The 27,138-nt window shown below is 36.4% G+C and overlaps 3 protein-coding genes across 3 annotated transcripts in view; 2 read left to right on the forward strand and 1 right to left on the reverse strand.

Annotated features, from left to right (window-relative positions):
- The first annotated feature begins 906 nt into the window (after window positions 1-906).
- Window positions 907-7,853, forward strand: arg2 (arginase 2). The gene is made up of 8 exons (XM_067420850.1): window positions 907-1,294; window positions 1,393-1,465; window positions 4,467-4,641; window positions 5,112-5,271; window positions 5,498-5,592; window positions 6,276-6,380; window positions 6,665-6,801; window positions 6,897-7,853. The coding sequence occupies exons 1-8, from the start codon at window positions 1,184-1,186 to the stop codon at window positions 7,082-7,084; spliced, it is 1,044 nt and encodes a 347-aa protein (XP_067276951.1). The 5' UTR covers window positions 907-1,183; the 3' UTR covers window positions 7,085-7,853.
- Window positions 7,854-12,173: 4,320 nt separating this feature from the next.
- vti1b (vesicle transport through interaction with t-SNAREs 1B) lies at window positions 12,174-21,141 on the reverse strand. Its single transcript, XM_067421815.1, has 6 exons — window positions 20,876-21,141; window positions 20,511-20,569; window positions 15,594-15,785; window positions 13,843-14,016; window positions 13,644-13,705; window positions 12,174-13,558 (listed from the first exon to the last, which is right to left on the reverse strand). Exons 1-6 carry the CDS (start codon window positions 20,970-20,972, stop codon window positions 13,459-13,461), a joined length of 684 nt encoding a protein of 227 aa, XP_067277916.1. The 5' UTR covers window positions 20,973-21,141; the 3' UTR covers window positions 12,174-13,458.
- A 700-nt stretch (window positions 21,142-21,841) lies between these two features.
- The window catches only part of rdh12 (retinol dehydrogenase 12), a 6,335-nt gene continuing 1,038 nt past the window's right edge, over window positions 21,842-27,138 (forward strand). Inside the window, exons 1-6 of the mRNA XM_067420849.1 lie at window positions 21,842-21,982; window positions 24,323-24,441; window positions 24,575-24,730; window positions 24,868-24,972; window positions 25,126-25,335; window positions 25,438-25,627. Of these exons, the coding sequence (XP_067276950.1) occupies window positions 21,903-21,982; window positions 24,323-24,441; window positions 24,575-24,730; window positions 24,868-24,972; window positions 25,126-25,335; window positions 25,438-25,627 (860 nt within the window). The 5' untranslated portion in view covers window positions 21,842-21,902. The remainder of the gene's footprint in view (window positions 21,983-24,322; window positions 24,442-24,574; window positions 24,731-24,867; window positions 24,973-25,125; window positions 25,336-25,437; window positions 25,628-27,138) is intronic.

Below are 27,138 nucleotides of genomic sequence, written 5' to 3' on the forward strand. Positions count from 1 at the left end.
ACAAGCGCCCCCTAAAGGAAGACAGCTTTTTGTGCATAGGAAAAAACTAATAACATTCCGCCCAACGAGAACAATCTCCCGGAACTACTTTGACGTATAGCGCACAACATCACATCAATGCTACAGTGCCACCAGACGTCCAGCGGACTTTCGTCTGTGCAGAAATAGTCAACTTGTTTAAAGTAGCAATCATTTCTTCCAAATAAAACATTACCATTCTGTCATAAAGACAGACAAATTTTAACATGGCACAAAATGTCATGGAACTCTGTCATGTATAATATAGCAGTGTTGAGCCCCCAGTCTAAAACATGACTATAAAAAAACACCAGATGGAGCCAAAGTGCCAAAAATATATACTACATTCACATCTCTAGATATATTACAGTATCAGTGTCCATAGCACGGCTATACTGAACTAAATACTGAACTAATACCAAATAATAAATTATTACAGCCATCTAAATTACCAAGATATGGTTATGTGTTTGAGTCAACCTTGATAAATTTGCTTCTTGTGGTATAAACACTGAAAATAGCCCTTTAAATGACAATTTATGCTGTCAACAGATCGGTACCCCCATCATTGGTATTCCAGACGTTTCTATAGAACATAAATCATCAGTCATACAGCCATGCTATGGACACTGGATCTGTTTTCCAATAAGCAAGAAAGGAATTTGTTGACGAGACAGTAGGCAAGCAACAAAAAAACATATGCAGTCGATAGTGCAGAGATGGAAATTTCCAACACCACAAAAAAGCACACCATCGCTCACGCCACTCATTTGTCCAAGTCACGCCCATCAAAACAAACCCACACTGGGGGGGCTTCTGATTGGCTGGGAGAAAGGTGTGTCATCGGGTGTGACGCAGGCTGGCCTCTCTATGAATAGAAAAACGTGGTTCGCGCCCGGCGAGCGGATGTATAACGAAGCTGTAACAAACAATTGGATGCTGGTGGACTGTTAGATTTTGGGGGGGCGGTCTTAAGGTTTCACTCTAAAGCTTGGGCTTTACCTTCCGCTATTCACCAACTCATAAATATGAATTAAGTGGAAGACTTAAAACGTCGTGCCAGTTCTGAGCCGGAGGATTAGAAAGCCACACCGGTCGACAAACTATTTGTCTGAGACAAACCTTCCGTTGCGTTTTTGTATCGGTATTAACGTTTTGGGTCAGCATGGCATTGAGAGGACCACTGTCCAGATTATTGAGATCCACGTTGAGTTCCTGCCAGCAGAACCGATCGCATTCTGTTGCCATTTTGGGAGCCCCTTTTTCCAAAGGACAGGTAATATATAATTAATCTATTCGTTCGAGGTGAACTCTCATAAACTTACCGATGTACAACATAGTGATGTGAACTGCATTTTTACTAAACTCACTTAGAAACGGAGAGGGGTGGAGCATGGACCCAAAGCCATCCGGGATGCTGGTTTAGTGGAAAGACTTTCAAATCTTGGTAAGTACTCTATCTGTGTGTGTGTGTGTGTGTGTGTGTGTGTGTGTGTGTGTGTGTGTGTGTGTGTATTTCAGTCTTAAAAGTGTGTGTGTTTGCGTGCTTAAATTATGCATCCCGCCTCATCAAATAAAGACATTAACTTAGTATGACATTTGAATAAACACACACAACACACTGATAATGAAGTTGAATATTCGATTTTAGCTGGGAGTAAAACAATTGTGGGGTGAACTATCTCTTTAAAATGGTCGCGCTCACTGCGGGCACTGGATTAGCTGTTACATCATCCAACAACAAAAAAAAGTGAATGCATTTACAATGAAGCATCTGTTTGTAACAATTGTTGACTCGCATGTGTTTAATGCGGGAAAACTTTAAAAAAGAAAAGGAAAAGAAAAAGAAAAAAGAAACATTTACAATAATTTTGGTCGATAAGGGAGTTTTGAATGTTGCCTGGCCGCAGAGAGAGAACGAGGCAGAAGGGAGGGTTAGATTTACAGTAACGTTAAGTATGTGCGTCACTGCAGTTCTCCACGCACGCATTCAGAGATGCCGAGGCAACCTGTCACATCATCACATAATAGGGTATTATGTCATAAACAAAAGCCTTGGGATATCTCAGTAGGTATCATACATTTACATATATTCATTTAGCAGAGACAAGCCATGAGAAGTGGCACAACAAAGAGTACGTGCTTAGGCGAGACCGTAGCGGGTTGGGGAGCGTACTTTAATGGCTTTATCGGTCTTTGTGCCATTAGGTTTTTCGTAAGGATAGTTTGAGATGAGCTGACACAGGCTGCAGTCATGCATCAATGATGTGGAGCTGAATGTAGAGTGTAAAGTTATTATAGCTCTTTCCCTTGGGTAGGCTACTCGGGAATTAACCTGATGAGGTCATGGGATTTCTGTCGTGGATTAACCATGCCTGCCAGTAAAATGTGAACGCGGTTCCCGCCAGAACTCTACCAAAAACTGGGACGGTTGGCTTCAGGTTACAGGGGAACATTCGTGGTTTTTAATTACAAGTTTCCGTAATTAATAACTCATTATGAACTAAATAAACAACGAATGTCGCTCATTATTCCCCTCTGCCAGGAAAGAATGAGGTGAAAGGGGGGGAAACATTCCGTCTATACAGTTGTCACGACCCAACAGCAGTAAAATTTACCGCTTTTTCAGTACCAGCAAAAAACAGTTGTATTTTCAAAATAAATGTTAATAGTAAGCATTTAAGAGCAGAGAGAGCGCGTGGTATTTTTTCGACATGCAAGTATTTTGATGTTCATAAAGGATACTATAAGAATAATTAAATGAAGGAAAACGTGTAATTCCTCATTACAGTCAATTGGTTCTTCTGAGTCATGAGATTCCAAAGTTGCTCATCGGAATGTGCAAGTCACTTCATGAGTCTCGCCTTCAGTCAGCTGTTGATCACATAAACATCGTGCCGCTTTACGTAACTCCATGCTCTCCATGTAATATGATAGTTCCTGCTATCTTAAGCCTGGCGTTTTTTCCGTCGGCAACAAATGGCATATATATGACGGATTCGAAGACCCCGTTTCACCTTAGCTGTGGAGTTCCCCACCCCCCCTCCCCCTATATATATATATATATATATATATATATATATATATATATATATATATATATATATATATATATATATATATATATATATATATATATAATATAATTTTTTTTTTTTTTTTTTTTATAAATGTTTTCCCTGTACTGCTCACTAGCTCTATCACACCGATTTTTCTTGCACTGGGACGTAGGATTGCTAGAACGAAAAAAAAAAAAAACGCTAACGTCCTTATACTCTTAGAATTTTACCGTTTTTGTTTATTTGTTATGATTAAAGAAAATCTGTTTTTAGAATCATTAAGCATAATTTATTTATCCATGAATATTATTTAATTATATATATATACATATATATATATATATATGTATTATATATATATATATATATATATATATATATATATATATATATATATACACACATATATACATACATATATATATATATATATACATATATACATAAATACATACATGCATACATATGTATATATATATATATATATATATATATATATATATATATATATATATATATATATATATATATATATATATACATACATATACATACACTGCTGATGCAATGTTGATTTGTTGCATCACTTTTACAGACGCTTGGCATCACGTGTTTGGAGCTGTGGAAATAACCATACACCCTATATGGCAAGCATTCTTGACTAAACTATATCAGTGCTTATCCAATGCAACAAATATAGATGCTTGCTCCAGTTAGTAACTGTCGGTTGTGTATGTCATATGCATATGGCAAGATGCGAATTACACGAGAGGTGTAATTTAATTGATTGATGCTGCATGCTTACTGTTTATAGAAACACAAAACTTGCTGGTGCAAGAACTGCACATGAACCTGAAGTTTTCATAATGCAGTTACGAATGAACTTGATATCCGTCTTTGCTTATGGCGACCAAACTCCTTTGCCTCTGGCAAGGCCAATTCCGTAATTCCCTTATTTTCAAGCAGAAAACGCACCTAGTATTTTAAATATACTTATTTAAATCTGAACTGGGTCCACCGTGTTCACGTCTATTCCTGTTAAGAGGCCACTGGATGGTACACACGTCTATCATAGGTTGCTTTAAAATCTGATTTGTAATTCAACACTGTCACTGAGGCTGGTCTAGTTCTGTCATGCTGGGCCCCATCAGCTGTTTAGATCTTCACTAGTGTCCTCCAGTAGGAGTCTCAACATACAATCCTATATGCCCACTACATGGCTTGGGCAGATTCTTGCTGGGATTGAATGACAGAACTGTCACCTAGACTAGAGCTTCTACCTGTCAATCAAATAGTGTGGGAAAGAAGTGTAAAGTCTGGCTAATGCCAGTTTCAACTGTAATTGTCAAGTGACATATCAGTTTATTTATATGTCCTGTCTTGTTGTAGACTACCCTGTGCATGATTTTGGAGATCTGACCTTCAAGCATCTGGAAAAAGATGAGCACTTTATGCACGTGCCGTTCCCACGCACAGTGGGACGTGCCAATCAGCTGCTGTCGGGAGCTGTGAGTGGCGCAGTGGGGGCTGGACATACCTGCATCATGCTGGGGGGAGACCACAGGTACACACACTTTTACTGTGTATTTTTCCCATTTATTTTGTATAAACTAATCTAAAAAATCTGATTAATGTATGATGGTCTTTGTTTGTTAAACCTTCAAAGAACACACCACAAAGCCTTTTATCTTGGTATATAGTTACGGGTCATTGCCAATGGAAATTGTCAGGGTTTATATTTAGCTACCTATCCACAAGTCTTTCCATTTGTGTCTTTTTTGGCTCATGCATGAAGTAATGTTGTGGCTAAGCCAGTTTTATCACTTTGCTTCTAAAAGGTCAAGGTTGTTAAAGGTCTTTATTTTTGTTTTGCGAGAAGCTGTTTGCATTTCCAGCTAGCCGAATCCTAAATTTTCCGATCAAAACTAGTCTGATAAATAAAAAGTAAACAAAATTATTCAGTGTAATCTCAGACTGTGCTGATTTTGGCTTTTAATGGAACAAATAACATTTGCGACGCTTTCATTCCCACAGCCTAGCGATTGGTTCAGTGGAAGGCCACGCTCAGCAGTGCCCTGACCTATGTCTGATTTGGGTGGACGCTCATGCGGATATCAACACACCTCTGACTTCACCTTCTGGAAACCTCCACGGCCAGTCTGTAGCATTCTTACTTAAGGACCTGCAGAACAAGGTGATTAGCATTCATGCACAAAAGATATGTTGATATCATTCAATCGCAGTCATTAATAATTCCTTATTAATAATAACTTAATTATTAATAATTCCTGTATCTCAAGGTAACACTTGTATCTGACTCTTTTCCAATTACAAGTAATTTGTCTCTAGAAAATATCTAATAAGCAGAGTTTCATAAAATCTAAACTTAAAGCCACTATATTCTGCTTTGTAAATTGCAGATGCCAGAAGTTCCTGGATTTTCCTGGATGAAGCCTTTCCTGTCTGCTAGAGATCTGGTCTACATCGGCCTCAGAGATGTGGATCCAGGCGAGCAGTAAGCACACTGTTCTGTCCCTATATTACATCTGGAATTTGCTACCTGTAGCCTGTTCTAAAGCCTATGCTACTAAATCACCAATTGTCATTACCTAGGCTATTTATATAACTTTATATAACTACTATTTATATAAGGTATGACATACCTGTAACCAATGCCAACCAGGAACAAAATAGAGAAGTGTACAATAAAGGCAACATGAGACAGTTTTCGTACAAACATTGTTTTTGAAATGAGTGTCTTATGCTCAATAATCTTGAATTTATTTGCTTAAAAATACAGTAAAAACATTAATATTGTTAACTTTTATTATAATAACTTTTTTCTATTTTAATATAATTTATTCATGTGATGACAATTTTCAGCATCATTACCCCAGTCTTCAGTGTCACATGATCCTTCAGATATCATTGTAATAATGCTTACTTGGTTCTCAAGAAACATTTTCTTATTATTATCCATTTTTAAAACGGTTGAGCTTCTTAATAATTTTGTGGAAACCATGATACACTTTTTCAAATTTCTTTGATTTGATTCTTTGAATAGAAAGTTAAGTTATTATAAAAAAAAATCTTTACTTTTACGAGTAAATGCATCCTACATTCTTTATCTAAACATGAATACACACAATTTAAAACTGTTTTAATACTTGTTACTAATTAGATTTTTATTCATCTCAGTATAATCCTGAAGACCCTGGGAATTCAGTACTTCTCCATGCGGGATATTGACAGAATGGGCATTCAGAGAGTAATGGAGGTCACTTTGGATCACCTCTTGGCAAGGTATAGTGATATTGTGAAAAACATGCACACTTGTTTAACTAGTAGTGGTACTTCTGTAAACAACTAGCAGCAGATTGCATGTTGCTCCATGTAGTCCTCCTGTGGGGGCTGAATAGTGTTCTGGGTGAACCAATGTCCTACAAGATCATATGCTGCTTTATTTAGGTGACTTGTGTCACCTTTAAATACAACGTGGCACTTTCTCTGTTGAATCAGTGTATGCTACTTCACAATCAGACGAGACAACCTATGTAATTTATCGCTGTTACTTTTTTTTATATTAGGAAACAGAGGCCAATCCACCTGAGCTTTGACATTGATGCATTTGACCCATCCCTGGCTCCCGCCACCGGAACTCCTGTTAATGGAGGACTGACCTATAGAGAGGGCATCTATGTAACAGAGGAGATCCACAACACTGGTAGAGATCTATATTATCTATATCTATATATCACGATTGAACTCAAATACATTCTAAAACTGATGCTAATACTACCTTTATTCTGGACTACACAGGTTTACTCTCTGTGATGGATGTGGTTGAAGTGAACCCTACATTAGGAGCCACGCCTGAGGCTGTGGAGGCCACAACCAGCCTAGCCGTTGACGTCATCGCATCTGCTCTCGGACAGACACGTGAAGGTGCACATGTTGCCTTCCCGAAGATTCCAGAATCAAAAAAGGACACTGAGCTGAGGATGTAAAGCACCAGCTAATCAAAGACTTTGACAAAAAAAAAACACTTTGCATTCCAAAGTCTAATAGAACAACGCTGAAGGATTTGCAGAGACTGAGCACCAGACTAAAGATTTAAATTGAAGGTTACTGTAGTCTTGGTCAGAAAAAAAATTGTTACCTCACTGGTAAAGTGCTGCTTTAAGTGCATGGGTGAGATTTATTCTATACCTGCCATTCATTTTGGCTTGGATTCTAGATTCTCTGTATTTGAGGGCTAATCCGTCTGAAAATTAAATGTTTTAATGTTTGTCAGCTGTCATGGGATTAGTGGGTAACCCTGATCACTCTCTGGGACTTGCTGCAGGAAAAAGTGACATAAAAGAAAATGTGTTTAACACATTTTTGGAGGCTGAGGTGACTCCTTACTGTGGTGGACTGATTGATTTTACTTTCATTTGAAACATGTTTGCACTTTTGGACCATAACTGGTTTCTGTTGTATTTCTATGTTTGTTTGTTTCTTTCTTTTGTATAGTAGGACTGCTTTTAATGGCTAATCTAATCCTACAGGTTTGATCTTTTTTTTTAAATAGTGGATTTGAAATAAGTTATTTTAGTAATTTTCATATCTATTTAATTAAACCTTTGAAAAACCATGTATGAATGCATTTCGTACAATTTTTCATAACTGAATTCACCACCAGTACCAATATCTTATCTTACGGAAGGGAGCATTTCTCTCTGCATTTCTGTATCTCGGTAAAAATGTTTTGTTGTAATAAACTAATGTACTGGAGACAGACTGACTTGTCCTTGATTGAGTGGTTTGGAACTCTTGATGACCGGTCAATAACTACTGTACATTTAAATAAGAGAATCTTCTTAAGCAATTAATTTGAATATATCTGAATTACTAAAACCCATTCTCCGAATCAAATCCATATAGCCTAAACCAATTTGTCGACTAAATCACTCTGTAAAACATTAAAGGTAATTCATGTAGTTAAGACACCATTTGCAAATCTCATCCACTTTTTTGTTTGTTTGCAAATTCACTTCACACTTACGCATTTGTTTTAAAACACTACACAGAGGCAAAAGTTTTCACACAACGACTCAAAATTGTTCACAATTCTAATGATGTGACCAAACCAACTATATAATACACGTTAGTTTACAATGACAAAATTTACTCATAATGTTGCACTGAATGTTGACATCAACAATGGATGGAAACAATATAAGAGGGAGAGGAAGAGTACATGTAAGTGATGGTGAACAAGGAGGATGAGTGTTGTCAAGGCTGTATATGGCACACCAGAACGTTTTCCCTTTGCCTGGCAAGAGGCGACATGGCCTGAGATGACAAAGTCCTCAGGCCAGAGCCAGAATGAAGACATGTTCTTGTGCACTGGTTCCCTATTAAAATTCGTATGCATTTTAAAATCTTGCTTATTACTTACAAAGCACCAAATGATACTTAAGCAAGCTCTTAATACATTATGCTCCATATCAAGGCTATTGCGGTCTCGAAACTCTGGCCAGTTGATAATACAGAGAATATCAAAATCAATTGCAGGTGGTTGATCATTTTCCTATTCAGCCCCTAAACTCTGGAACAGTTTTCGTAGCATTGTCTGGGAAACAGACACACTCTGTCAGTTTAAATCTAGACTAAAAAAACTAGTGAATGACCTGCAGAGAGCTGGGACCAAAGTAACAAAGGCTACCATCAGTAACACACTAAGCCGCCAGGGACTCAAATCCTGTAGTGCCAGATGTGTCCCCCTGCTTAAGCCAGTACATGTAGGGGCCTATCTGAAGTTTGCTAGAGAGTATTTGGATGATCCACAAGAGGATTGGAAGAATGTCATATGGTTAGAAGAAACCAAAATGGAACTTTTTGGTAAAAACTAAACTTCCTGAATTGTACCACACCTACTGTGAAGCATGGGGTGGAAACATCATGCTTTGGGGCTGTTTTTCTGCAAAGGGACCAGGACGACTGATCCGTGTAAAGGAAAGAATGAACCGAGTCATGTATTGTAAGATTTTGAGTAAAAACCTCCTTCCATCAGCAAGGGCATTGAAGATGAAACATGCCTAGGCAACGAAGGAGTGGCTTCGTAAGAAGCATTTCAAGGTCCTGGAGTAGCCAAAGCAGTCTATAGATCTCAACCCCATAGAAAATCTTTGGAGGGAGTTGAAAATCTGTTGCCCAGCAACAGCCAAAAACATTACTGCTCTAGAAGAGATTTGCATGTAATAATGGGCCAAACTACCAGCAACAGTGTGTAAAAACCTTGTGGGGCGACTTATAGAAAACATTTGTCAAATACTTATTTCCCACCATAATTTGCTAATAAAATCTTTAAAAATCAGACAATGTGATTGTTGTCTGGATTTTATTTTTCTCATTCTGTCTTTCATAGTTGAAGTGTACCTATGATGAAAGTTACAGGCCTATCTCATCTTTTTAAGTGGAAGAAATTGCACAATTAGTGGCTGACTAAATACTTTTTTTGCCCCACTGCATATGATAATTGAAATGAGCGGGATAACATCACCGTTTTCTCCAGAGCAGCTGTACAGCCAAATCAAATTCTGTTGCATTGTCTTCCTGTTAACACTGTGAAGCTACTTTGAAACAATTGGCCTTGTAAAAAGAGATCTTGATATGAAAGACTTAAAGAGAGACTTGATATGATGCTGAAGCAGAATCAATCGCTCATTGACCTTTATTTTGCAGTTACTCAACTTACAGTATTTTACAGTAAGCCTATTTTTCATTCAGAGTTTTATTTGACCTTTGACCTTTTTATTTGACCAACTTTGCAGTTGGACTGCAGTATTTTTACATTATAAAAGTGCTGAATATACAGATATTGAATAGCCTACTATTCAATATTCAGTACAATACTATGAATGCAGTACATACAGTATACAATATATTCATCTTACTTGGTTGCAATTATACTTTATGTAATTGCAAAAATTGTTCACTGTATACAATATATCTTTTTCTGTAACATTCTAGATGCTGTGTTCTCCATTTATTTAATGTATAGTGTCTAATGAATGATTGGTAGTGCTTATATTTTTTAATTCTGTGTAATACAGGAGAGTACAGGTGAAATGGCTTTGAAGCAATTGTTTGACTTTGCCAGAAGAGTCAAGGGGTTTGTGAGTTTAGATTTGAATATTTGGATTTGTGTTTTATCTTTGTTAAAGAAAAAAAAAATGGGTAAAGTTTTCAAGAAATATCTTAGCAACTGCAACAACAAAAAAACATAAAACAGAAAGTGTTTGGAACATACACACACCTTATAATCACACCTGACTTTTCATGTTTTGTCATTTTATGTTTTATTTTATATTATTTCAATATGAGATTAATCTCATCAGCACAATACCATCTGCATATGACTGCGAAATGTAATGGGGATTATAAACAACAAGTAAAAGGTGAATCACCTGCTCACACCTCAAATCAATCACAAATATAATTGTGAACTGATTTTGCAGCAGCACAACTCTTTTGAGTGTAACATACTTTTAATTTAGAGTTTTATTTGACCTTTTTGGCTTTAGCTGTTGGGTTACTGTATTTTCACAGTATGCAAGTGCTAAATATCAATAGGATAGTCAATAGGTCTACAATATAATATTCAATACAATACTACACTTGCAGTGCTGTACAGTATACAATTTATTCACCTTATTGTTGTGGTTAATACTTAATGTACTTTGTACAATGTACTTTGTACAATGTACTTTTTGTCCTGTAACTACATGCCCTGGATTCTGTGTTCTCCACTGTTTGATGCAGTGTCTAAGAGGGAGGAAAAATTCTAACCACACTGTTCTCCACCCACGGTTCGGAATGCACTTGCAGCGCAGTTGAGCGCAGGTGGGACCTGAACAGCACACATTGCTACCTGTGTTTAAACTAAACTCATGTAAGCCTCGTCAATTTAAAAATTAAAAAGCCAGAAGACGCAAATGATTACTCGTGCGTGCTCTGAGAAGATTTGTCTGATGAGTATCCAAAGCACGCACACGTCTCACTACGCGCAAATATTGAGTAATCTTTCAAGTTATCTAAGTCTAGCACGTGAACGGACAAACTCACACAAAATTATGTCAACATGTCTATCTTGATGTGTATCCTAGCAGACATAGTCTGTATATGCCTTAGAGAACTTTAAACAGCGGAAAAAAACAATGCATATACATGCATTAGTTCTTAAAGGGGCAGTAGCCTTTCCTGCTGTCTGTTTAATGTCAAACAAAAAAATACAAGAACATCAATCACTGCTCTTGATTGAATTGCTTTTAAGTTTATTCTTACAGTAAATTATCTTTAATTTATAGTCAAATATGCAATGCTATTTTACACTTGTACCTGAAACCTAATTTTAGACCAACCTGAAAAACCTGAAAAGCACTGTTTATTTTATTAGTATCTTTGCTCGATTGTATTCATTTTTTCTGCTGCTTGTATTTAAATGATTTGTTCTAATTTTCTTTATTTTCATTTAACAGTAGTCCTTTTTTTCCTGAACATAATACCAACCATGTAAAACCATGATACAAACCGAACCGTTACACCCCTAGTGTCTAATGAAGGATCTGAATTTTTTATAAAATTGACTTGTTGTGTGTATAATCTTAAAGCATGTTTAATTTGTGTTCAAACACCTACACACACACACACACACACACACACACACACATACCTCATTTAGTAAAGATATATTTGGTGGCTTTTAAATGTCATTGTTTTCCTTAAATTTGCATCTTAGTTTCATGCAATTATAAGCTTTTCTTGGTTAATTCCATGTTTCATAGGCAACCTCACACTAAATCAGATTAACACAGTTAATTTTAATCTTGTTTATTTTAATCTGTGCTTAAGAAAACATTTTTTTAAAGAATTAACTATTCTAGATTAAGGTTGATCCCTGTTTTAATATAAACCCTTTCCAGGAAACCACCCCTTAAAGTTTAGAATTAACAGATATGTTTTGTTTTTCTTGGATGAGAAATAATGCCAAATAGTGAAACTGAATCTGACAAATATGATCAGCAGTTTTTAATCAGTAAGGCTTAGCAATCAAGCATTAATCAAAGTTTTATTTACATTTACATTAAAAGCATTAGATCATACACACACTCATGTTTGCATTTTTTTTAATTAACCCATTTTGTAATTTTATGACAAAACATGAGCATTTCAATATGGGATTAATCTCATCAACACAATACCATCTGCGTATGACTGCGGAATGTAATCGGGATTATAAAATATGTAAAAGTTAAATCACCTGCTCACACCTCAAATCAATCACAAACATGATTGTGAATGATTGGGTGTCCTAAAACAAGATATACCAACAGTCAGTTGGCAAAATGTCTATTTCAAGGTGACCTGATGGCACTGGACATTGGGATTTCCACTATAACAGGTGTTTGTGTCACTTATTCTTAGTCATCATGTTTACAGTCATCTCTGCCCCCATATCTGACAGGCTAAACACACCCCTTTCTCCACCAACCAAAGCTTGTGGCAAGTGCATGTTTATCGCTGTCATTCTCTTGGCCTAGAATACACATCTTTGTTTTGACTGATTGGAGGTAAAACTAAAGGAAAACACACACTTATTTCAAGAACAAACCCCTAAGATCTGTTATCTTTAATGCCATGCAAACACTAACTTGTACACAATGTAATTTTGAACACTTAGTGAGAAAAGGTCAGTACTAGTTAGAGGGATAGTTCCTCAAAAATACAAGTTTCTTACCCTTGTATGGTTCCAAACCTGTATGACTTTCTTTCTTCTATGAAATACAAAAAATAAATATTTTTGTACATCATTGTCCATTGTCAATGGGGTCCAATGTTGTTTTGTGTCCATACATCTTTGTATGGACACAAAAAAGATGTTTGAAATGACGAGCGTGATTAAATGACGACAGAATTATATATATATATTTTTAAATGACCTATCCCTTTAAAGTGAATGATGTGTATAAAATGCAGGTAGATTGCATATACATATATTTTTCCCCACTCTTTTCACTGGTTGCTTCATTTACACAATCCATCTCTCCGTAGTCTGTACATCTACTAGATAACCGTGGCACCTTTATTTAAGACAGCTGAGGAGGAAGTAAGGCCATCTCTCCTCTATACACGTCCTGATCCTCCAGTAGTCTTCTTTTCACCCTGAGAGCACTACTTATGCTAATAAGGTTTAGTGCTTAAAATAACCACTCATACATGTCCATGTGACACTCACAGTCACAAAAGCATCCAGTACATTGTCACCGGGCCAGACACCAGTGACCATCAGGAGGAAGAAAAGGGAGAGGTGGAGTATTATACAGTCTTGTGTGTCTCATTTCCTACCACGAAAGAACTTCAGGTAGACCACCGCCCCCAAGATGGCCAGCTCCATGATGATAATGACTGATAGTAGCAGTTTGTTCGTCACCAGTCTGAAATGAAGAATCTCGATTGAGTCTATTCTCAGAAAGAGATTTGGAAATAATTCTAGTGACGTAAAATATGTGAAATTCTCACCGCCTGGACATTGCACGTAGGATTTTCCTGCTACGGCTCAGGTTCTCTCCAGTGTGAACCAACTGATGAGGGAGTAAGAGAAGAGAAATTAGGTGGTAAGAGAAGAGAAAAGTCATTCTGGACATTTCACTTGAGCAGTTATTATCTGCTTGTTCAGCAGTAACAATAATGGGGAATGGCCTAGATATCTCTTGCTTACTCTGTCTCTTGTGCGGTCCAGTTGGTCTCTTTGTTCCCCAAGCTCTTCAATGATGTCTGTGCCAATCTGGTCGGTCTCTGCTGCAATCCTTTGGCTTCGCTCAATACTCTTTGACGCATTATTTAGAGACTCTGTCCCCTGGATGAGCAAAGCACGCTGGGACTGAAGATGAGTCTGCAAAAACAAACATAACAATTCAACAATTATTAACTCTTTAACTAAAACCTGCTGCATTCTCACTTATAATACCAGTGTCCATCTTTAGCAATAATTACTGATCTGGTTAACTGACATTGAATACAGATAATACTACAACAGAGCACAACTCTTAAGATGCTATATAATCCATAATAACATCCATAATAAGTCTATTATAAAATATAAGTAATTGATTAAAAGGTATTTTACATTTTGTATAAATGCTTATTACTATGTAATAATCTTATATAACGTAAACTGTTATTGGTTTAATTAATTGATTTGCAATGCTTCATGGAACGAGTCTTTATTTTTGTCTGATTTTAAAGAATACTTTTTTTTTTAGCTTAGTCTTAAATGCTGTAATGTTGTAATTAATCTCAGTGATGGATGTTTTGGTTTAATCCAGGCTTAGAACATATGAAGCTAGAAAAAATGAATGGGAAAAATATGTATGGAGCTGAAGATGGGTGAAAAAGTGAGCAGCAATTGTTCCTCCTTATCACAATTTTGCTTGTCACTGAATCAAACAAGCTCCTCATAAATTCCTCAAAGTCCAGGCATGAGGAAGTATACACTATTTTTTCAGGTCTTTCTTATGACCTTCACTTCCTCAGTTTCAGAGAGTTTAGAAACCGGCTCTTAGGACACACTGCATGACCTTGCTCAAGGCAACCTCCTATGTGCGTAAAAGAAAGAAAAAAATCCCACTCCAATGCAACAGGCATCTTTGTTTTTACAGTGGTAGGGAGTTAACCTGCATCTCATACTCTTTATTTGTGTGTGTGTACACAATGACAAAAAGGGTGGATTTTAGATACTTATTTTTTTTAATGACATAATAAATTGAACGACAATTATTTTGATTGAATATTTAAGACATGCAATCAATCAAATAAAAAATAAGCGAAACCCGAAAAGAACGAGTACCTTCTATTGTTGAAGAACACGCTACAGGTGAATGTCTGGTTTCAGTTTACAAACTTACATAACACTTCTGGAATGCAGGCAAGGTGTGTCATTAAAAAACACAGGGAAGATAGAGATCTCTAGTGATCAAAATATATATGTGCTCAGTTTTCTTGGAATATCCATTTCTGGTGATGGGTTGTAACAAGTTTTAGCCTGATGAAAACTAGATCCAACTGTAGAGCTGTCATTATTGTAACATTGAGCAAGACTTGTGTGTCATCAAGGAAGAGTATCTTAAATGTAAACTTAACAACCTCTCCAAGTACAAGGTGTTCTCTAAGTACAGTATTTTCTTTCATCATCCAAATCAAGCAGAGATGGTAACATTTATCTGTCATCAGTAACACCAAAGTCGACATGATATAAACATGTTCTCTGCTGTCAAAAAGAAAACCCTGTCATCAGCTGCAACCTTTTAATGGGTCTTATTCCAACCATGAAATATTTTTCCACATAAAAACAGAAAGACTTTCTAAACCTAAGCCTTTCTAATACATGCGAATGTGTATAATTCATATCAGAATCTTCATTATTGTGTGAACTACTCCTTTCTAATGAAGGCCTGGCAAGACTTCACTTACACTCTGGTCATTCTGTGCCGCATATATCCCCTGTCTGCTATCTCCAACATGACTCGAAAACCCTGGTGTTGTTGAGAGGCGTATGTCTCTCTGCAGTTTGGCCAAATCTCGCCGGTACAGTCGAATCTTTGTAGACATGGGGGTTCGGAAGGATGAAGGAGTGCCAAAAAGCTCCTGTTCCATGCCCTGAAGCTGGGAGAGACATCACACATTCAGTCAGTTAATGCTACGGTATATTTACATAAACTATCATTTCAAATAAACTATTTTTGAAATGTGACCACGGCTGCATTTATTTGATCAGAAAATACAGTTTTAAAAAAAACATATTGGGAAATAATTGATTCAGTTTATATTTTAAAGTGTGGCCAGCATAATTACTCCAGTCCTCAGTCACAGGATCTTTCAGAAATCATTCTGATATGCTCCTCAAGAAACATTTATTATTATTATCAATGCTGAAAAATGTAAACAAAAAATGTATAATGTTATTATATCTGATCTTATCTAATAGACTATAACACCAAATTTGCTGTTGTCGGCACACTTTGTATACAAAAACTTCACTAAAAAGAAGACATTATATTTTATTATATGATATGATTAATATCATATTTTTAAATATTATGGTATCACTATAAATATAGTGATTATCTCTAAGGTGGATACATAACTTAATATATGATATTTCACAACTGAATTTAACCATGCCATGTCAACAAATGGAAAAGCCAGCCAGCTGTTTATTATAATGTTAAATAAGGTGACTTTAGCCCCAAATACCATACTTTTACATATTATTCTGTTATCAAGAAACTGTTGCTTTATTTACTTTGAACAAAACTGAAAATCATTAACAAGACCTTTGTCTCAAAATATATTTAATACTTTTATTGTTTCTCATTTGCTACATAAATCTTCAACATTTAAAAAAATATTAACTATGATATCAAATTAGGTCAGAATCAACTTTTTGGAAGAATTATTACAACAACATAAATTTAATTAGCAAGCCTAACAATTATTTTTACAATATCATTCTCTTCATTTAGATGATAATCTACCCCCTTATAGTGCCCCTTTTTTTGGTTTGGGCCACTGGCCCTCAAAATGGCTATGCATGGCCCTGGCTGGAAAGGATACGTTCCTTGCAGTCCAAATCTCATTGCCAATTCTAAACTGTATGGCAGCCTTTTTTGTGGATTTCCTCAAGCCTGAAATAGTGTATTTGTGTATTGTTCTCCCTGTAATAATCCATTGAATCGATGAGTATGCTTCGCTTATGTTAGACCTCCCCCCGCATTGTTTTTGTTTTTTGTTGTGTTATGTACACTATGTAAAAAAAGTAAATAAAATAATAATTAAAATTTAAATAAATCTTTATCTTAACTTTTCAATAGTAAAGTGTTAGGTAGTTAAAGAATAATAAGCTCATGTACTGTGTATTGTTATTACTACAGCAATAAATAATAACATTATATAGTAGTAGTAAAAACAGTACAATACAACAACAGCAGCTTATCTACACACAATGTACTGTGACTAATTCAAAAGATTTTGCACTGGTAGTATGTCCAAATAAGGCAGACAGTCACTTGTTGCCTGAAGCACTGCTGCCACCTGGTGTCTCAAACTGATCCAAACAAACCGAGCAATGCAAATCATCAAATCTTTCATGAGAATTATGAGAGTTAATGTATTACTCCAAACCTCTCACCCTTTGCATGATTCGCATGGAAATGTAATGTACATTTCATTTGGGTTCCTACTCTTTTAACACATTTTATCCAACACTACTGTCAATGCCTAAAATTTCAATATCAGAATATCATAATACTTTTCCATCATTAACCTCTGCTTGAAGTTAATGACAGCCACCAAATCAAATGTAATGTGGTCTCAACCACAGTCATACTCTGCCTTCTCTCAGTTTCTCTCTGTCAATACTATCACATATCTAAACCTTTTTTAACTCACACAAGTGTGTTACATTCCTGTCAGCTCCAGAAGCCACAGCATTGTTTTTTTAATCTAATCCTTTCTGCAAATCCAGTCTCTTGTTTACAAACGGATCTGGTGAAATGAAGCGAACATATTCAATGTCTTCCCCACGTGAGCTGGATCTTCATTAAAAATAAAGTTCATGAATTATGGAATCCGAAGTAAGCTCTTGGTATGTTTGAAACATGCCCTAAGCTTTATTGCTTGGAAGTTTGATCGGGTTTAGCACCACGTAGGCCTATGTTATTTAACTACAACAAGCCATGCACAATCTTTGTGCGGGGCAACATAATTAAGGCTTCGTCTTTTTTGGTTAAGGCAGCGTTTCACTGCACTCTGATGTCTCAGGTAAGCACATTTACAGATCGATCATTGGCTGAGCCAGCTGTCAATAAAAGCTTTTCTTTGACTAACAAGGAACTTTTCAGCTCTAAAACTTGAGATGACCTTTTATATCAAAATGTTTATTTATCAAAATATGTATTAACATCATTAATGTGATTGGATGAAAAAATTACTGCTTCAGATGCAATCAATAACTCATTTCTAATTTGATTTATTGCATCGGTTCAGAAAAAGAAATGCTCACAAAGGAGATATTGTTTCAAAAAATAACTTGCATGAGATTTTAATTTTATAATGTGATAATAAAGCAATATCGAAAGAACAAGAGAGCTGTTTCACAAATTTGAGCATGACTGCAAACATGATATGATATATGGGTCAATGACGTGACGAGTCATTTTTTTGTCCAAACATTATATAGTAGTAGTAAAAACAGTACAATACAACAACAGCAACTTATCTACACACAATGTACTGTGACTAATTCAAAAGATTTTGCACTGGTAGTATGTCCAAATAAGGCAGACAGTCACTTGTTGCCTGAAGCACTGCTGCCACCTGGTGTCTCAAACGGATCCAAACAAACCGAGCAATGCAAATCATCAAATCTTTCATGAGAATTATGAGAGTTAATGTATTACTCCAAACCTCTCACCCTTTGCATGATTCGCATGGAAATGTAATGTACATTTCATTTGGGTTCCTACTCTTTTAACACATTTTATCCAACAGTACTGTCAATGCCTAAAATTTCAATATCAGAATATCATAATACTTTTCCATCATTAACCTCTGCTTGAAGTTAATGACAGCCACCAAATCAAATGTAATGTGGTCTCAACCACAGTCATACTCTGCCTTCTCTCAGTTTCTCTCTGTCAATACTATCACATATCTAAACCTTTTTTAACTCACACAAGTGTGTTACATTCCTGTCAGCTCCAGAAGCCACAGCATTGTTTTTTTAATCTAATCCTTTCTGCAAATCCAGTCTCTTGTTTACAAACGGATCTGATGAAAAGAAGCGAACATATTCAATGTCTTCCCCACGTGAGCTGGATCTTCATTAAAAATAAAGTTCATGAATTATGGAATCCGAAGTAAGCTCTTGGTATGTGTGAAACATGCCCTAAGCTTTATTGCTTGGAAGTTTGATCGGGTTTAGCACCACGTAGGCCTATGTTATTTAACTACAACAAGCCATGCACAATCTTTGTGCGGGGCAACATAATTAAGGCTTCGTCTTTTTTGGTTAAGGCAGCGTTTCACTGCACTCTGATGTCTCAGGTAAGCACATTTACAGATCGATCATTGGCTGAGCCAGCTGTCAATAAAAGCTTTTCTTTGACTAACAAGGAACTTTTCAGCTCTAAAACTTGAGATGACCTTTTATATCAAAATGTTTATTTATCAAAATATGCATTAACATCATTAATGTGATTGGATGAAAAAATTACTGCTTCAGATGCAATCAATAACTAATTTCTAATTTGATTTATTTATTGCATCGGTTCAGAAAAAGAAATGCTCACAAAGGAGATATTGTTTCAAAAAATAACTTGCATGAGATTTTAATTTTATAATGTGATAATAAAGCAATATCGAAATAACAAGAGAGCTGTTTTCACAAATTTGAGCATGACTGCAAACATGATATGATATATGGGTCAATGACGTGACGTGTCATTTTTTTGTCCAAAGGCCTTAATAATAATAAAAAATAAAGATATGACAGCCAAAGTATGTAAGATAGGACAACTTGATCTCTTTTATTGAATCCAAAAGGTTTTAATTATATCTTCCTACATATAACGGTATTTTAACGACTTTGAAGTGTCAAAATGTCATTCGGTTTAACCGTCCAAAGGCCAATACAGCCATTTCATTTGTGATTAAAATATCTTAAAATGTAATAAAATTATATATGTTTTATTTTGGCATGATGTGTTTTTTATATCACATTTATATCACCATATATCAACATAGTGCAAAATGTATATATATATATATATATATATATATATATATATATATATATATATATATACATTGCCAATTCTAATATATATATATATATATATATATATATATATATATATATATATATATTATTTATGCAAGTGCATCTTCTGTGCCACATTTGCAGTGCAAAGATGAATTTTGTTTTAATTAAAATTAAAACAAAAATGTTATTTGATTGGTAACAGCTCTATATAGTGTATTATTCTAATTATATTTATTTATTAAAAATAAGTAATTTCTAAGGCGGTAATGTGGTTCTTTATGAATTTAAGGAATGTTGGTCTGGTCTTGACTCGGTCTAGTCCTGCCTTGGTCTTGGTCTACACTAGATTGCCCTCTCAAAAAGATATTTCTTAGCTTAATATAAATTATATATTAATTATAATATAAATTATATTAGAGTTTTAGAATTTACTATAGAAATTAATGTGGCTCTTTAATTGACATTTCTAGGACTAGTAAGTAATACATACAGTTTTAAGATTGTGTCCAACCATTCATCTAATGTGAATTGAAAAAGAAGACATTAAAGTTAAAATTGTACCATACCACTTCTTCAGCCTCTGAAACACGCTCATCAAAATGCCTTACAATCCTCTTCCTTTCCTCTGAAAAACCAAAAAAGAGTGAAAAGATGCAGGATTAGTCCAGAATGCCAACTGGCATTCTTAAGGCAGACAACTGACAATGGGGGACATCGGGGGTTGACTGACATCTTACTGTTTCCAACTGCAGCCTCCTGAGACATCATAATAATAATCATTTTGAGCAAAAACATATGCTTAAAAAAATACCAAAACCGTATTTCTGTCCTGTTCTCATCAACACTAGCACCTGCACGCAACAGTGTGAACACTCTGTGGAAACACATTCTGCTGTTATGATTCAGTTCACTAGATATAGAGTTTATTCACCTCCTTGGCACATCTGCACCCGTTCAGGCATCAACTTCACTTCGTCATATAGACATTTATACATCTCGTGCAGCTTTTCAAACTCCTCAGAAGACATGTTGGGGAAGATTTTAACGAAGACTAAAGCAAAGAAACGTGACTTTTAGAAATCTATGAGAATGTCATAAAATAACTGAGAATTTGGCGTTTGTTGTGGTCTGAAAATGAGAATAAAATCGGCTACTAAGGCAATAACAAGATCCTCGGGGGGACAGCAACTGATTCTTCCGTGTTGGACCCAGGTTGGACCTCGTGATTATAGGTGCTTTAGATTTTGCCTGAAAACAAAAGGGGGAGAAAGACCAAACACATTATTTTTTTTAAAATATTACCAGCTAAAATGCAGTTATTTCAATATCTCCGTGTATGACTTATACTTTAAGATGCATTATATTGTAACATTGAACAAAAACGAGCAACCGTTCAAAAGGGCAGATATATAGACAGCATGCGTCATAAATAGACATATGGGATCTGTAGTTTACATTTTCTAGAAAACCTAAATAAACTGGTTTTGAACATTTGATCGGCCAGTCGATACACAGAGGAAGAAGCGCAAAAATATACGCAATTAACTTGCATAAACGACTTATCAATATTGAACAATATGGCTTTACCCAAATTAAACAAGAATCAGATAATCATGTTTTATGATTTTAGTAGCCTACCTGAAAAACGATTCGGTTTCATTTTCAATAAAATTGTTATTTTATTTTTTACAATAACCTACTCCAATAATCAATATCTCATTCACTCACACACACATACCAACACGATACATATATTAAATAATTATATCATTACAAAAAATATACGGTGCCAGTACAAGTAAATAAAAATTGTCAGCAAGACATTAATTAATATTCAGACTAAATTGTGCAGACAATGGAAACTACAATCCCATCATTCCCTGGGACCACAGCTGTAGATGCGAGTGGGAGGCTGAACACATTCACACCGACAGAGACAGACGGGAGTAAGCAGTTTCATGATGCTTATGCTCGTAGTTATTGCGGCTGGTTTAGGGGTGGTCACGCTGATTTTAAGGTTGTTGTCCCCTCGAATCAGGTAAGCAATTTTTGCCTTTTATAGAGAAAGATTTACGAACGCTATTCCGTTTAATTTATTTTTAAAAGGACTATGCATGGAAACATTCATTATTTCTGTAAAACAAGAGCACAATGTGCATAAGGGATGAGAACATTATGATGTGGGAAACAGAAACATCTGTCTATGGATGCAGCCACCGAAGCGTACAGCCAAGTACAGTGTCTGAAAACCATAATAAATAGTCACAACTGTTAATGTAACCGACATCAATCTTTTAATAATGATATCCCATTGTACATACGACATGATTTTCTTTATCGATTGTAAAATGAGCGCAGCAATCGGTATGTTGATGAAGGTTGCCCCTTCTTGGACCCGCCTCCTCTTGACATGAGCTGCTCTAAAAACCAACCAATAGAATGACAGCATGGGCGGATCGCCCCGCCCCTCCGCGTAACCGCGCTGCGTCATTGGCTCCAGTGGGACTGATCCATTGACAGCCATAAGTTGGATAAAAGTGCATAGTTTAGGGCCGCCTGTTTATATATATATATATATATATATATATATATATATATATATATATATATATATATATATATATATATATATATATATATATATATATAGGTCCTTCTCAAAAAATTAGCATATGTGACAAAAGTTCATTATTTTCCATAATGTAATGATAAAAATTAAACTTTCATATATTTTAGATATTTTAGAAATATTGCAGGTCTTTTATTGTTTTAATTATTATTATTTTGGCATACAGCTCATGAAAACCCCAAATTCAAATCTAAAAAAAAATAGCATATTTCATCCGACCAAGTGTTTTTAATACAAAAAAATCTACCTTCAAATAATTATGTTCAGTTATGCACTCAATACTTGGTCGGGAATCCTTTTGCAGAAATGACTGCTTCAATGCGGCGTGGCATGGAGGCGACCAGCCTGTGGCACTGCTGAGGTGTTATGGAGGCCCAGGATGCTTCGATAGCGGCCTTAAGCTCATCCAGAGTGTTGGGTCTTGCGTCTCTCAACTTTCTCTTCACGATATCCCACAGATTCTCTATGGGGTTCGGGTCAGGAGAGTTGGCAGGCCAATTGAGCACAGTAATACCATGGTCAGTAAACCATTTACCAGTGGTTTTGGCACTGTGAGCAGGTGCCAGGTTGTGCTGAAAAATCAAATCTTTTCAGCAGATGGAAGCATGAAGTGCTCCAAAATCTCCTGATAGCTAGCTGCATTGACCCTGCCCTTGATACACAGTGGACCAACACCAGCAGCTGACATGGCACCCCAGACCATCACTGACTGTGGGTACTTGACACTGGACTTCAGGCATTTTGGCATTTCCTTCTCCCCAGTCTTCCTCCAGACTCTGGCACCTTGATTTCCGAATGACTTGCAAAATTGTTCATTCACTTGTCAGCAGCCTGAACCTTTGATACAAGGCAGGATGGATCCATGTGTTTATGTTGTTTATGCCAAATTCTAAATTCCTACTATCTGAATGCTGCAGCAGAAATCGAGACTCATCAAACCAGGCAACTACTTCCATCGATCCAATATTTGGTGAGCCTGTGTGAATTGTAGCCTCAGTTTCCTATTCTTAGCTGACAGGAGTGGCACTGGTATCTCTTCTGCTGCTGTAGCCCTGAATCTGCTTCAAGGTTCGACGTGTTATGCATTCAGAGATGCTCTTCTATAAACCATGGTTGTACCACTGGATATTATCTCTTTTTTGGACCATTCTCTATCAACCCTGGAGATAGTTGAGCGTAAAATGCTAGTAGATCAGCAGTTTCTGAAATACACCAGCCCACCAACAACCATGCCACGTTCAAACTTACCTTTCGTACCCTTTCTGATGCTCATTTTAAACTTCAGCATAACGTCTTGATCATGTCTACATGCCTAAATGCATTGAGTTGCTGCCATGTGATTAGATATATGCATTAACAGTTTAATAGATGTACCTAATAAAGTGGCCGTTGAGTGTACACTTGTAGAGACACTGGGTGCATCTCAATCAGCTCCCTTGTTTAGTAGTCAGGGCCCCGATGAGAGAGACAGATATTTTAAGAGCTGTCTCAATCGCAAAATCCTTCCAGTGCCAGAAAACTTTAGTTCCCTAAAAAGTCCCACAATGCACTGCAAAAACCAGGGAGCATCGATGCACACTATGGCTAAATCTGAAGTTGCCCCCTAAACCCTCAATCACCTTTTCCTATGGTGACAAAATGTACTGTTGCCATGGACAGTCCTTCCTTCCATATTCAGATATTTGATATCTGAGTACCATGATTGACCATGAATAAATCTATTTATATGAACTTTAAATGTTTGTACAGGAAATATGCAGCAGGAGGAATGTGTCGATCCACAGCACGGTTAGATGGAAAAGTTGCCTTGATCACAGGAGCAAACTCAGGAATTGGGAAGGAAACCGCTTTGGATTTGGCCTTTCGAGGTCTGTTCAGCTCCTCAACACCTTTACTAAATACCATGACATCTAATGAAATAATTGTATTAATTCAGTATAAATAAACAGTGAAAGGGCTACTGTACAGCTGAAGTAACGGTTCAGACCTGTTTGCAAACAGGTGCGCGTGTGATTCTGGCATGTCGTGACGTGGAGAAAGGTGAAGAGGCAGCGACAGAAATCCGTACACGAGTGGGTGGAGCTAAAGTGGAGGTGAGGGAACTGGACCTGGCCGACACCTGCTCAATCCGAGCCTTCGCTCAGAGATTCCTGCGAGGTACTGCCTTATGATGTCTGATGCAGTTCGATCACCTTCAACCACCAAGATCCAAAAGCATAACAATCTCGAACAAGAAGTGTTCCAGGCACCAGATATTTATGATTCATATTAATGATTTTTGTCTCTTCATTCAGAGGTAGATCACCTGCACATCCTCATAAATAATGCTGGTATCATGATGTGTCCTTATATGAAAACGGCTGATGGATTTGAGATGCAGATTGGGGTCAATCATCTGGGTGAGTTTGAATAATACTTGTATTTATGTGTAACATTTCACCAAACCAGAATATGGAAAGAAAAAAAAAAAGAAAAAAAAAGCTGTCATTATAAGTAATACTAAAATGGCACTGATGTTTTTACAACTCACGTCTGCACCTCTTTTCATTCAGGCCACTTCCTACTGACATATCTCCTCATTGGTCTGCTGAAGCGCAGCGCTCCATCACGAATTGTGGTTGTGTCTTCTCTGGCACATAATTTTGGCTGGATTCGATTCCACGACTTGCACAGTCAGGGCAGCTACAACAGTGGCCTTGCCTACTGCCAGAGCAAGTTGGCCAATGTGATTTTCACACGCGAGCTCGCGCGCAGGCTCCATGGTGAGTACTTTTGTGTATCAAACAAGAATCTAATGAAGACATTTTTTGTACATTCTGAATCCTGCCTTGCAGCAAATATCAGTTTGACTTGTGTTTCATCAGGGTCAAATGTGACTGTGAACTCTGTGCACCCGGGGACGGTGAGGTCAGAGCTGGTGCGTCATTCTACTGCAATGTCGCTGCTGTTTGCGGTCTTCTCCATGTTCCTGAAGACCCCGAAGGAAGGAGCTCAAACTTCTGTCTATTGTGCCGTCGCTGAGGAGCTCCAGTCAATCTCAGGCAAACATTTCAGGTACAGCACACTTCAGAATGGTTGCTTGATGCTGAAGGTTAAAGTATGGATAATTTGTGATGGACGCACTTTTTGGTGCTTTAAAATCTCTATTTAGTGCAATTGCAAAGCTAGGATGAGCCAAGATATTATTCAATATGGTGTAAAGTATTTAAGTAAATGTAATTAGTTACTGTACTTAAAGGAACACTCCACATTTTTTGAAAATATGATTATTTTAAGTCCCTTAGAGTTATACAGTTGAGTTTTACAGTTTTTTAATTCATTCAGCCAATCTCTGTATCTGGCGGTAGCACTTTTAACATAGCTTAGCATTCCATCATTGAATCGGATTAGACCATTAGCATCATGATAAAAAAATATAATCAAAGACTTTCAATATTTTTCCTATTTAAAACTCGACTCTTCTGTAGTTATATTGTGTACTATGACCGACGGAAAATGAAAAGTTGCGATTTTTTTTAAACCGATAGAGCTATGAACTATTTTCTCATTCCTGCATTATAATCAGGGAACTTTGCGGGTCTAAGGGACTTGGAAAATAAGCATATTTTCAAAAAAAGTGGAGTGTTCCTTTAAGTATCTTTTTGGCTACTTTGTAGCTGTTCTGAGCATCAAAGATATTAGCAACTTTTGCTCTCTGTTTGACTACATTTATGAATAAGTAAATGTACTTTTTACTCCAGTTGAGTAATACAATTACAGACCACTTTTTTTATGGCAGCTAACTTTTTCTGCAGTAGTTTGTTTCTGCTATAAAGAAGCAATATTGCAATCTGGGAGCATTGAAGGTACTATATCGTTTGCATTTTGCCTTTACTCACCCAAACTCATCATCAAGGGTACTTTACATGAATGCGAGCACATTTAGCAGGGAGTTGATGAATCACAAGTGTTTGATTTATGAGATGAGGACATGAATGCAGTCGGTGATGAGGCTGAAACTAGCACATCCAGTGCAAGAAGGCTTTCACCATTTAATTTTACTTAACATTTTATTTATCCGCTATATTGATGAGATCTTTTTGAAGGATATTGTGTGCACTTGAGCTTAACCGAGACTTGAGAGTTTGTACACGTTTAAGAGGCAGTTGTGTCGACCTTGATTTATTGCAATATTGAGGTTCAGTTTTATTCATATTTTAGAAAATTAAAACATTTTCACCTTACCAATCAAATAGTTTTTTTATGGTCTCTCAGGTATCGAGGACTAGATCATCATTGGGCCTATATTTAGAATGATTAAAATACTTTGTTAAAATCAGATACATTAAGACTGTTACTCAAGTATTGGAATTGGTGACTTGTAACGTGGAATGGAGTCATTTTTGCTGTAAGGAATCTGTACTTTCACTTAAGTGTGGTTTTCAGGTACATTACACTCTGAATATAACTCTGATTGTGTTCTACAACTATTCCAAGACATCTTGATCATTGTTATTCATATAAAAATGGATGGAGACAGGTGCTGTCAAATACCATAAAAAGTATTATTAAAGAGATATATTTAT

The sequence above is a fragment of the Pseudorasbora parva genome, chromosome 17 (assembly GCF_024679245.1).
Source record: "Pseudorasbora parva isolate DD20220531a chromosome 17, ASM2467924v1, whole genome shotgun sequence".
Classification (NCBI taxonomy): Eukaryota; Metazoa; Chordata; class Actinopteri; order Cypriniformes; family Gobionidae; genus Pseudorasbora; species Pseudorasbora parva.

Excerpts from the sequence above, each read along its gene's own strand:
- arg2 (XM_067420850.1), top strand. The coding sequence starts at position 1,184 with ATGGCATTGAGAGGACCACTGTCCAGATTATTGAGATCCACGTTGAGT. Across the intron at positions 4,642-5,111 it reads ATGCTGGGGGGAGACCACAG|CCTAGCGATTGGTTCAGTGG; the intron begins GTACACACACTT and ends TCATTCCCACAG. Across the intron at positions 5,272-5,497 it reads TTAAGGACCTGCAGAACAAG|ATGCCAGAAGTTCCTGGATT; the intron begins GTGATTAGCATT and ends TGTAAATTGCAG.
- vti1b (XM_067421815.1), bottom strand. The coding sequence starts at position 20,972 with ATGTCTTCTGAGGAGTTTGAAAAGCTGCACGAGATGTATAAATGTCTA. Across the intron at positions 20,570-20,875 it reads GGTGCAGATGTGCCAAGGAG|AGGAAAGGAAGAGGATTGTA; the intron begins GTGAATAAACTC and ends TTGGTTTTTCAG. Across the intron at positions 13,706-13,842 it reads TGGACCGCACAAGAGACAGA|TTGGTTCACACTGGAGAGAA; the intron begins GTAAGCAAGAGA and ends CTCCCTCATCAG.